We start from the raw sequence: 12,021 nt of genomic DNA, 5'->3' as shown, positions 1-12,021 counted from the left end.
AGGAAATGACAGGATGGGGTATAAGCTTGCAACAACATGAAGGAGGAAAGATACTGTCCTTGAGCACCACATGCTGCCCAAATGCATCCTGGAAAACATGATTCTCCAGCTCCTTCCTCCCAGGACACGTTTTGCTCTGGCTGTGCTATGCCAGAGGGATTTCCTGACTTGTGGACACTTGGTGCTGAGTTTTGGAGGTTGCCCACCAAAGTTTTGGAGGTTGCCCTGCTCCTGCAGCAGCGCTGGTAACCCCTGGCTTTTCCTTTCCCTCCCAGACCTACGAAAGAACTTTGACCAGGAGCCGCTGGGCAAGGAGGTCCCGCTGGAACACGAGGTCCTGCTGCAGTGCCGCCCGCCCGAGGGGGTCCCACAGGCCGAGGTGAGTGGCTCCACAGCCCCAAGGAATGCCACCCTGGTGGCTGAGGTGTCCCCTCCCTTCCCAGGGCATGTCCTTGCACATGGCTTGTGGCCATGATGGATGGCCTCGTGCCGAGACCATCAGCTCTCACTGTGCAGCAGAAAGGTTTATTTTGGGCAGTGGATCTCTTACTGTGACATCTAGTAACACACGTAACCTCAGCACCTGCTCAGAACACCTCCCTCACCCTTCCTGAGGTGCCCTTAACCCCTTTTAGAGGGAAAAATCTTCAGCCCAAGGAGTTGGCTGAAGGGGAGCAGTCACCAGTGGGAGCAGAGGGCAGCTGGGAAAGTCAGTATGGATGGGTTTCCTTGCCAAGGTGGTGGAGCTTTCCATGCCCACAGCTCTGTCAGCCCCTGGGAGCTGTGCATTGGTGATAGCCACATCCTTGGCCCAAACAGCAGTTATGTGCCTCAGACTTTTAAGTTTTTAAGGAGAAATAAATACAGTCAGAGGCAAGGTTGGCCAGTCAGTGGTTGAGGTGCTGAGGACATCAGTGGTCTCGGTGATGGCTCACTCACTGTCCTCACCCACCCCTTCCTTTATTGCCAGGTGGAGTGGCTGAGGAACGAGGACGTCATCGACCCCTCCCAGGACACCAACTTCCTGATCACCATCGACCACAACCTCATCATCAAGCAGGCCCGGCTCCTGGACACTGCTAATTACACCTGCATGGCCAAGAACATCGTGGCCAAGCGCCGGAGCACCACGGCCGCTGTCATCGTCTACGGTACCAGCCCTTGCTTCAGGGAGGGGACCTTTGCTCTGGCCATGTCCCCAGGCCAAGGGGGAACACGGGCACTTTCTGGGAGTGGTAGGAGGGAATTAAATTAGTGCATGAAATTAAGTAATAACCAATATCTGCAGAACAGGATCCTCTTATAGCTTGCACAGCCTGTTAGGGGAGGTTCGGAGGTGTAGGGGTGGAGGTATTTCCAAGCCTTCTCTGTTGGGTAGGAAGGTGGATGGAGGCTGGACCCAGACGGATTGTTTTGATTCTCAAAGCAGCTGAAAAGCTGTGTTTGGCTGAACTTGGCTATGAAACCAAGGATCTCCCTGGGGCCAGGCACAAAAATATTTTGCCAAGTGGAAGAAAGACCAAAGCTTTGTCCCAAGGCTTAACTAAAAGGCTTGAGCATCTTGGGCGTGAGGTGGGATACACGAGAAGGAGTCTTGTGATTTGCTTTTCGTGAGAAGGAGCTGTACAAGGGGGTCACAGATGTAAGAAACCAAGGCTTAGCTGCCGTCCCTGCTGAACTGGGCTCTGGTGTTAGTGCTGTCCATCTCCTCCTGCAGTGAACGGTGGCTGGTCCACCTGGTCTGAGTGGTCTCCTTGCAACAACCGCTGTGGCCGGGGCTGGCAGAAGCGCACCCGGACCTGCACCAACCCCGCGCCGCTGAACGGCGGCTCCTTCTGCGACGGGCAGCCTTTCCAGAAAATCACCTGCACCACCCTCTGCCCAGGTAAGGCAGGTTCGCAACCTGGTGTGCCCACACTGCCCATGCCCCAGGTGGAATGGCCCAGCTCTGCTACCAGTGCATCCCAAAGAGACAGGGGCTCAGGAGACCCAGTCCAAAGCACCCACCTGGAGCACTGCGTCCAGCTCTGGGGTCCCCAGCATAGGAAGGACATTGACCTCTTGGAGCGAGTCCACCAAGATGGTGAGAGGGATGGAGCACTTCTCTTGTGAGGAAAGGCTGAGAGAGAGTTGGGATTGTTCAGCCTGGAAAAGAGGATGCTTTGAGGGGACCTAATTGTGGCCTTCCAGTGCCTGAAGGGGCTGACAAGGAAGATAGAGGGAGACTATTTACAAGGGCCTAGACTGACAGGACAAGGGGGAATGGCTTCACACTGACAGAGAGTAGGTTTAGATATTGGGAAGGAATTCTTGCCTATGAGGGTGGGGAGGCCCTGGCACAGGTTGCCCAGAGAAGCTGTGGCTGCCCCTGGATCCCTGGAAGTGTCCAAGGCCAGGTTGGACAGGGTTAGGAGCAACCTGGCCCAGCAGAAGGTGTCCCTGCCTACGGTAGGGGGTTGGAAAGAGATGATTTTTAATGTCTCTTCCAACGCAAACCAGTCAATGATTCTACCCCATTTTAGTCTCAAAGAGCTGGGGGTGTCTGCAGGGACACAATTGCCCTCCCCAGATGGCATCAGGGCGGGATGCACTGGGATAACACTCCCCAAGGGAAGCCCCTTTGTGCTGCCAGCACCATCCTGGCACTGGGGAACGAGCACCCGGGGCCGTGCCAGGGCTTTTACTGACGCTCCTGTGTTGGGTGTCCCGCAGTGGATGGCGCATGGACGGAGTGGAGCAAGTGGTCGGCGTGCAGCACCGAGTGCACGCACTGGCGCAGCCGCGAGTGCGCCGCCCCGGCCCCCCGCAACGGCGGCAAGGACTGCAGCGGGGGGCTCCTGGACTCCAAAAACTGCACCGACGGGCTCTGCCTGCAGAGTGAGTACCTGGGCAGGCGGGCACAGGCGCGTGGTGCCACTGGCCATGCTGCTCCGGCGCTTGGCCGCGCTGTCGCTGGCTGTGCCTGCAAGCCGGTGGAGCAGCACCGCTGGCACCTGGGTTTCAGGTTGTGTCTTCAACAAAGTGTTTTCAAGCAGACTGACCCCTCCCGAAGCTAGTTCTCACCTGGAAGAAAGAAATCCTGGGGATTTTTGCTGGGATCTAAATGTCCCAATGGCATTGAGACCCTCAGCCCCCCTCTAGGTGTGGGGTCTTGGCTGAAATAAGGCTGGTTGTGGTTGGCAGGGGCAAAGCAGAAGGGGTTTCTCAGCCCCACCATGAAAACACCTGCCCTGGGTCGTTGCTGGGTAGGAGCTCCGAAGCTCCTGAGTGTTTAGGGAAGCAAAGCAATAGTGAAGATAATGGTGCTGCTGTGCTGTGAGTGGGCACACTGAAGGCAGCCCAATGCTGCCACCTGCTGCTGTGTGACACCACTGTCCCCTTTAATGCCGCCATGGCCAGATATTTCCAAAGTCCTGTTAGATAGGGACATGCGTCCCAGGGCCTGGCTGGGCATGGGGATGCCCTTGTCACTGTGATTCTGCCTTGCTTTTGGCATGCCCTGGGGTACAGTGCTGATCTCCCATGCCCCCAGGCTGGCTTCCCCCCACTTCCCCACTTTCTGCTTCATCTCATGCCCATCATCACCTTCACCATTTTTTTTTTCTAACTTTGTTTTCCTAACAGATAAAAGAGTTCTAAGCGAACCCAAAAGCCACCGTAAGTGCTCATTTCATGGCCATTTTTTTTTCTGTTTGTTTCTTTGGTTTTGTTCTGTTGCATCTGTGGTTGGGCTCCTCAACAGCTCGGCAAGGACAGGGTGGGAAGAGGGAGCAACTAAAGCCCACCCCAAAACTCCTGTGTACTCCTCAGGATTGTCTCTATTAGGATGTGAGGGCTGATCATGAACCTGAGCTGCACAAATCTAATGTTTCTGGGATCCTTGGTGCTCAGGTGAAGTTGGCATGAGCTGTGGCCAGGTGTCCTACAAAGGTTTGAGGGCTTCACCTCCATCTCATTCTCTGGCATCGCTCTTGACTTCTTGCTCTTAGAAAACACCCTCCATCCTCCTGCCAGCCTTCCCAGCAGGCCCAATACGCATCTTCCCCTTCGTGCCTGAGACGGTGGTAGGGTTTGGGGAGCGCTGATGGGTCTTGACGTGCATTTCTCATGCTCCTTTTTTCACCTCCACTTCTTTAATCCCTCCCAGTGCTGGAGGCCACAGGTGACGTGGCCCTGTACGCCGGGCTAGTGGTGGCCATTTTCGTCTTCATCGTGATCCTCATGGCTGTGGGGGTGGTGGTGTACCGGAGGAGATGCCGGGATTTTGACACGGACATCACAGACTCATCAGCTGCTCTCACCGGAGGATTCCACCCTGTCAACTTCAAGACCTCCCGGCACGGTGAGAGCCACATTCCTGGGGGAATGTGCTGATTTCTGAAGGCTGAGGGCTCCATGATGAGGGGAATCAGTGCAAAGCTTTGAGCAGCCTGGTCTAATGAAAGGTGTCCCTGCCCGTGGCAGAGGGGTTGGAACTAGATAATCCTGAAAGTCCCTTCCAACCCAATCCATTTTAGGATTCTGTGATCTCCTCCACTCAAGCAGTACTTTCCCAACCCCTTGTTTCCTCCGCTGTCTTCATCCCACCTGTGTTTCCTGCTCCCCCAGACAACTCCCAGCTGCTGCACCCCTCGATGCAGCCGGACCTGACGGCCAGTGCGGGGCTGTACCGCGGTCCCATGTACGCCCTGCAGGACTCCTCCGACAAGATCCCCATGACCAACTCGCCCCTGCTGGACCCCCTGCCCAACCTCAAGATCAAGGTGTACAACTCCTCCACCGCCTCCTCCTCGCCGGGGCTGCACGACAGCACGGACCTGCTGGGGGGGGTCCCTGCCACCGGCACCTACCCGGGGGACACCTCCAGGGAGGGGCACTTCGGGAACGTGCGGAGCAAAGCCCTGGGTTCCCAGCACCTCCTTGGCTTGCCCCGGGAGCACGGCTACAGCGCCAGCGGCACGTTTGGCTACCTGGGGGGAAGGCTCACCGTGCCAGGCACTGGTAAGCCCCGAGCTGGGAGGGGGGACTGTTTGGCTTCTGAACGATCAAGGGGTTGCTCTTGTCCTAGAAAACTTGCCTGCTGTGAGCAGCTTTTTGCTGTCCCAAAGCTGGCTCAGGGAAGAAAGGCAGAAAGCCATTCCCAAGCCGGGCTTGGAAGGCTAGAGGTCACAGCCTCCTTGGGTTTCACTTGGCCTTTCTCTGATATTGATCCAGGGCCAGCACCTTGCAAAAAGATCCAAAGATTAGGATTTTCATCCTCATGCATTGGCCTGGCTCATCCCTGCAAGTGGTGTAGCTGTGAGCCATCCCAGAGAAGCTGTGGCTGTCCCATCCCCGGAAGTGTCCAAGGCCAGGCTGGATGGGGCTCTGAGCAACCTCACCTAGTGAAATGTTTTCCTACCTGTGTCAAGGGGGTTGGAACAAAATGATCTTTAAGGTCCCTTCCAACCCAAAACGGTCCATGATTTTCTGATGTAGAAGTGTTTCTCTCTGGGCTGCCCTAGCTCCCTGCTGTCCTGGTGCTGTCTGGCCAGGGGGATGGGAGGGTGGTTTCTCCTTCTTTTTGTGACTAACAACACCTATGTGTTCCATTCCAGGGGTGAGCCTGCTGGTGCCCCATGGGGCCATCCCCCAGGGGAAGTTCTACGAGATGTACCTGGTCCTCAACAAGGCAGAGAGTGCCCTGTAAGTCACCCTGTGCCACCCGCGTGTCCGCTCCTTGTTGGCCACCATGGAGTTCCCTTTCCAACCAGTGTCCCCTCTCCCTCCCCAGCCTGCCCTCCGAGGGCACGCAGACGGTGCTGAGCCCGGCAGTGACCTGTGGGCCCACTGGCTTGCTCCTGTGCCGCCCCGTCGTCCTGACCATTCCCCACTGTGCCGACGTCAGCTCCTCAGATTGGATTTACCAGCTGAAAACACAGTCCCACCAGGGAAACTGGGAGGTAAGGTGGGAACCCAGCCCAGCGGCCGCCAGAGACCGTCAGCCTTGAGGGACACAAGCCCTCGGGACCATGGGCTGACCCCCAGCCTTGATGTCCCATCTGTAGGAAGTTGTGACCCTGGATGAGGAGACCCTCAACACTCCCTGCTACTGCCAGCTGGAAGCCAAGTCCTGCCACATTTTGCTAGACCAGCTGGGCACCTACGTCTTCGTGGGAGAGTCCTACTCCAGGTCAGCCATCAAGAGGCTCCAGCTGGCCATCTTTGCCCCCACCGTTTGCACCTCCCTGGAGTACAGCCTCAAGGTCTACTGCTTGGAGGACACGCCAGATGCTCTGAAGGTAAATATCACCTTCCCAAAGCTGTTTGTGCTGGCAGCAAGATGCTGCCTGGTGCCTCTCAGGGTGGCCTGGCCCCAGGGAGCAGACAACCTGATGCAACTGCCTGCAAAGTGACCACAGTGAAATAATAAGGTGTTTACTGCTTTCCCTGTCCTTCTGCGCCTTCTCCGAAGGAAACAATGAGGGTGTTGCTTGTCTCCTCTGCTGGAACCCCTTCCTGCAGGCATTCCATGAGAGGTTGGGCTGCCCATGGGTGGGTTTTCTCTCTGCTGCACAGAAAGTTGTGATTTACCTCAGTTTTCTATAGATCCTCTTATTCCTGCATGGATCTGTGTGTCTCCCCTCCTTCGGAGTGTTTTGTGGTATAGACACCATCCAGTGCAGCACAGGAAGCTGGAGTTTTGATGCTTTGGCTACCTGGACCACTGGTGTGGTGGCTGTGTGATTCCCTGTGACCTGTCCTGTGGATCCTGTCAGGATTGCTGTGGTGCCTCTAGATGGGGATGTAGGCAGCACTCTGGCTCCCAGAGTGTCTTTTTCTCCTAAAAGCTGCTGGTGTGATGGTGGGATGATGTTAAAGACAAATAGGGTGGCACCCTTCAAAGGAGTCCCTGACCCTTGTGTTGGACCTTTGCATTCTCTGAGGAGTACAGAGGCATTTACAGATGCTCACATTATAAAATTCAAGTTTTAGGTGAGGCTGGTGCATGAGATGAGTTGGCAAGTTCTGTTGCTGTGGCAAAAGCTGCTCTCCATGGCTTGTTGCTGCTGCTGGCTCTTCTTGGCAGCTCCTCTCCCCACTCCATGCCTGGCTTTGGGCATGGAGGTGGGCAGAGGAGCAGCCCCTGCCCTTCTCCTGGGTCTTCATGCTGCCTGTCCCGCTGCACACAGGAGGTGCTGGAGCTGGAGAGGACACTGGGAGGGTACCTGCTGGAGGAGCCCAAGCCCCTGCCCTTCAAGGACAGCTACCACAACCTGCGTCTCTCCATCCACGACATCCCCCACGCCCTGTGGAGGAGCAAGCTGCTGGCCAAGTACCAGGTGAGGGGCTGAGGGGGCTCAGAATGGCAGCACCATCTTCAGCCAGGCACCACAGGGTTTGGGAGTACCCTGCTTTTATCTCCAGAATTGTTTCCCAAAGGGATGGGGGAGGAAGGGGGACTGGTTTTCTGGTCTTTTTGGAGGGATGCTCACTGTGGGGTCCCGCTGTCCCATCTTGTCCCTCGTGGGGTGGCTGGAGGAGGTGAGATCTCCCAGGGGAGCTGCTGGAGCCTTGGCTGAGCCCGTGCTTTGGTGGCCTGCAGGAAATCCCCTTCTATCACATCTGGAGCGGCAGCCAGCGAGCCCTGCACTGCACCTTCACCCTGGAGAGGTACAGCCAGGCCTCCACCGAGCTCACCTGCAAGATCTGCGTCCGGCAGGTGGAAGGGGAAGGGCAGATCTTCCAGCTGCACATCACGCTGGGAGAGGTGAGCGCTGGGGCGGTGGGGGGATCACAGTGAGGGGACACGCTCGGGTATTTCAGCTCTGTGCTGCAACATCTCTCCCTGTCCTTCCACTTGCAGCACTCCAGCTCCTTCGACACCCTCCGCTCCCACCACAGTGGTGCCACCCCCACCACCCAGGTGGGACCCTACGCCTTCAAAATCCCCCTCTCCATCCGGCAGAAGATCTGCAACAGCCTGGATGCTCCCAGCTCCAGGGGAAACGACTGGAGACTTCTCGCCCAGAAGCTCTCCATGGACCGGTGGGTGTCCCTGTGCTTTGTTTTCCACTGCTGTGCCCCAGGCAGGGGGGCTTCACTCTGTGCTCCCTCTGTGGTGCAGGCCCCAGTGAAGTTATGTCCAGCTCAATCGGTACAACCAAAAATATGGATATAGTTCTGCATAGTTATATCCATCCCTATCCATGGATACAGTTTTAAATTAAAAGAGGAGAGCTTTAAATGAGATATTGGGAAGAAATTCTTCCCTGTGAGGGTGGGGAGGCCCTGGCACAGATTGCCCAGAGAAGCTGTGGCTGCCCCATCCCTGGAAGTGTCCAAGGCCAGGTTGGATGTGGCTTGGAGCAACCTGGTCTAGTGGAAGGTGTCCCTGCCCATGGCAGGGGGTTGGAATGAGATGATCTTTTAGGTCTCTTCCCACCAAAACCATTCTGAGATCCATCTGTGGGTCTCGGCACTTGGAATGGCCCTGGGACCAGGGCAGTCCTGTTCCTGCTTGGGTTCACCCTTAGGACTGAAGGGAGGGAGGGTAATCTCACCAAAACAAAGCTTACATTTCTTTTGCATGAATGTCAGCTCTGTGTAAAAGTTGAAAATGGCATCTTGAGGGCTTTGGCATTTGTGTTATGGCATTCTTGCCACGGTTCATGTTGCAAACAGGTTTGCTGCTCTGGCATCCTCCCTCCTTCCACCCCCGAAGGGCACCACACCAACCTCTGCTTCTCCTCCTCAGGTATCTGAACTACTTTGCCACCAAAGCCAGCCCCACCGGGGTGCTCCTGGACTTGTGGGAAGCCGAGCACCAGGATGACGGTGACCTCAACACCCTGGCCAGTGCCTTAGAGGAGATGGGCAAGAGTGAGATGCTGGTGGTCATGGCCACGGAGGGGGACTGCTGATGATGCTCCCACGGCTGGTGGGCCAGGAGGACGAAACAGGGGGTGAGGAGGGGTCCTTCCCCAACGGCTGGGGGGGGAGGCATGTCCATCCTGAGCAAGGAAGGGCAGAGGCCGTCACTCCTCCTCCCTCCCACATCACTGTCAGCCTTAGAGACCCGTCCTCAGTGTTTACAAGCAATCCAAGTGTTACGCAGCATTCCTCTTCCTCCTCCTCATGGCACGGGGAGGAATTAGGGCTTCTTGAGTTGGGATGGGGGCTTTCCTTTTCCTTCTTCTTTTGGGTTTCCCTCCTCCTCCTTTAATAGCATTTCTGCGTTGAAGAGGCGAGTTCAATCCAGGCGAACGGCTTAACTCCTGTCAAAGGCTTCAGGCAGCTTAACGAGGCAAATAAGAAAGAAAAAAAAAGGAAAAAAAAAAAGTTTCCTAGGAAACGCAAATAATTTATTATCCAGATCTTTGGATGTGTCCTTTTTAAAAAAAAAAACAAAAAAAAAAACGAAAAAAAAAAAGGGCAGATTTATAATTTTTTTTTTTTTTTTTTTTTTTTGGTGCGTGAGAGCAAGAGCGTTGCTGTGGTCAGGGTGGCAGAGAGATTTCAATGGACACACTTTTGTAGGGAAAAGTGTGTGATCCAAGTCAAGCAAAACATGTTTACATGTCCTGGGACCCCCGGGGAGTCCGTAGGGTGAAGTGCCTCTCCGCCCCTCTGGTTCAGGGCCAGCTCGGACCCTTCCCAAGGTTTTTTCCCTTGCAAACTCCCCTTTCCCTGGCTGCAGTGCCCAGCGGATCGAGGGACTCCCTTCCACCTGTGAGGAGGGATGAGGGATGCTGCCCTGTATTTGGGGTTCAGGGTGGGGAGAGTGCATCCAGATATGGGTATTTTTAATGAATTCTTCCCTGGCATTGTTTGGGGGAGCTTTTTAGGATGACTGCGCCTTCATTTGTGTAACTTCAGTAAAAACCAAAGATTTCAGTCCTGCACCAACCTACGGACCCCAAGGCCAAAGCGGGGGGTGTTTTAGACCCAGCAGGATTTTTCAGTGAACACTCCAAACCTGGGCCCGGGGGTCAGAGGGAGGTGAGGAGTGGCTTGTGGAAGGATCCAGGGAGAGCAGAGGGCTGATGGGCTGGGATGTGGCCTCATCTCGGGTCCATGTGCTCATCCCCGGTTTTTGATGCAGTATTTCAGGAGGGATTCAGGGAGGAATACCTCAGCATCCCCAAGTTGTGAGCCAGGCTGAGCATTTCCACATGAGGGACAGCATCGTGAGCAGTGATCAGGTTTCCATCCATCATTGCAGCTCCTGTTTTTCCCTTTAACAGGCCTTTTGTAACGATGGGGAAGTTGGGGAGTGAATGGAAAGTAATCAAGGGGTAGGCAGGAACCAGGTTCCTCACACAGATACGGTGTCTTGATGAAGGTAAAAATTTAGGTTGCCTGCAGATAGAAATAGTTACTCAGAGAGTGCTGTATCTTAGAAATTTGTCTATTTTAAAGAAAAAAATAGAGGAAGGGGGTGGTAAGCTCAGGATTAGGCTAGGTCACACGGCAAGGCTGTGGATTCTCCGTCAGTGGAAGTATTAGGAGCAGGTCCTGCTTTGGGCTGCAACGTGCAGTGTCCTGGCTGCAGAGCCCTGGCCCAGTGCCACAGGGTGCCTGTGTCATCCCACAGTGTGCTGGGGACTGGAGCACGCTCAGGGAGCCCTGGAGAGCATCACCTGCACAGGGCAGCTCGGGGAGAGCTTTCAGTATTGCTGGGGCACGATAGGATTCCTCTGGGCGGCTCTTGGAGCCATGATGGAACACGTAGAGCCACTCCCTGTTGTGTTTCGGGATCTTTGGGCTTGTTGCTGGGTTTTCAAGGCTGTGGGAGAGAAGGGATCTTTTCCACTTGTGCCGGATGGGAAGACTGCTGCTGGGTGAGCTCCTGTGTCACATGGGAAGGGTTATATCCATCCTGTAGCTTGCATTTGAGCATTTCTGAGACCCTGTCTCTGAGCTAAGGAGGAATAAGCAAATTTGGAAATAAATGAAGACTTGATGGATAAAACCAACTGCTGGTGGTTTGGAGGGCTCCTTTCTCACTTCCACGGTGTTCTCTGTGAGATGAGATACTCCTTCAGGTTGCCTCTGAATCTCTCTCGCTCCCATTCTCGCTGTCTCTCGTTTATGGATCACTGCGCTGGCTCGTGTGTCTGTCCATCCGTTCGTCCATCCGTCCCGCCCACGGGTGCCTCTGGCTCCATCCCCATCCATTGCATTCATCTTCCCCTTTCCCTTTGGCAGGCAGCAGCCACCTGGCCCAGCTGTGTTTGGGGAGGTTCTCCCCATTCTCCAGACCAGGGAACCTGTGCTGGGAGTGGGGCAGGAGGGAGGCAGAGTTTGCCCCCCACCCTGGTCCCCTGAGCACATGGGTGCAACTCCCACACCTCCCACCACACCCAGGGGTTTCTCCAGCCAGGCCTTTTGGCAAAGGCAGCCCCGTGGTCCATGTTGTGCTGGCAGTGTCCATCTCTTGCTCCGCAGTCTGTTTCCATATTTATATGTCCAGGGGATGGGCCTGGTGGCATCCTCTGAAACCGTGTCTGTTTATTCTGTAAACTAAAGAACTGTAAATAAAGTTTAGCATTCCTATTGTAACAAATTAATTTTTATGCCATAAATTATATTTCCTAGTCTAATAAAAAAAAAAAAAAAAAGAAAAAGAAACAATCTGCTCCTTTCCTTTATATCACTCACTGCTGGTTCCTGCGGGATTTAGCACCTGCAGGGATTCAGCTCTGGCAGCATTGGCAGTGTGGGGATCCCTGTGAGCATCCCTCCAGTCTGTTTTTGGCTGGGATGCCACAGGCGTGCCAGTGGGAGGATGTTGCTGTCGGAGTCCCTGATGGAGATGAGCTGGAGATGGATTGATGGGTTGTTTCAGACCCGCTTGGGTGATTGCAAGGTGGGAGCCGAGTGCTACAGCCGAGTCTCTTCTCTAAGCCACCTTCTCCAGCAGTTCATTCCCTTCCCCAAGGGATATCCTGCAGAAAACAATGCTCTTTCCAGCAATGACCAGGACCAGGGTGGCTAATTTGGGAAGGGAGCTGCAATCAGCAGCTTGGACATCCTGTC

At 55.0% G+C, this 12,021-nt stretch overlaps 1 protein-coding gene across 3 annotated transcripts in view; it reads left to right on the top strand.

Annotated features, from left to right (window-relative positions):
- Positions 1 to 11,591, top strand: part of UNC5B (unc-5 netrin receptor B) — a 63,185-nt gene extending 51,594 nt beyond the window's left edge. For 2 of the 3 annotated variants that reach the window (XM_039381902.1, XM_027720962.2), the window contains exons 4-17: positions 276 to 379; positions 971 to 1,151; positions 1,718 to 1,885; positions 2,713 to 2,877; positions 3,625 to 3,657; positions 4,148 to 4,342; positions 4,609 to 5,001; positions 5,598 to 5,685; positions 5,774 to 5,942; positions 6,048 to 6,281; positions 7,173 to 7,322; positions 7,586 to 7,750; positions 7,847 to 8,028; positions 8,738 to 11,591. In XM_039381902.1, coding sequence (XP_039237836.1) covers positions 276 to 379; positions 971 to 1,151; positions 1,718 to 1,885; positions 2,713 to 2,877; positions 3,625 to 3,657; positions 4,148 to 4,342; positions 4,609 to 5,001; positions 5,598 to 5,685; positions 5,774 to 5,942; positions 6,048 to 6,281; positions 7,173 to 7,322; positions 7,586 to 7,750; positions 7,847 to 8,028; positions 8,738 to 8,903 — 2,393 coding nt within the window. In that variant the 3' untranslated portion in view covers positions 8,904 to 11,591. The remainder of the gene's footprint in view (positions 1 to 275; positions 380 to 970; positions 1,152 to 1,717; positions 1,886 to 2,712; positions 2,878 to 3,624; positions 3,658 to 4,147; positions 4,343 to 4,608; positions 5,002 to 5,597; positions 5,686 to 5,773; positions 5,943 to 6,047; positions 6,282 to 7,172; positions 7,323 to 7,585; positions 7,751 to 7,846; positions 8,029 to 8,737) is intronic. The other variant, XM_027720963.2, reaches the window with a different exon arrangement.
- The last annotated feature ends 430 nt before the right edge of the window (positions 11,592 to 12,021 follow it).

Source organism: Pipra filicauda, unplaced genomic scaffold, assembly GCF_003945595.2.
Source record: "Pipra filicauda isolate LSUMZ 115617 unplaced genomic scaffold, ASM394559v2 scaffold246_size1145428_pilon, whole genome shotgun sequence".
NCBI lineage: Eukaryota > Metazoa > Chordata > Aves > Passeriformes > Pipridae > Pipra > Pipra filicauda.
Note: the sequence above shows the minus strand (reverse complement) of the source record. Positions and strands in the feature narration are given on the sequence as shown.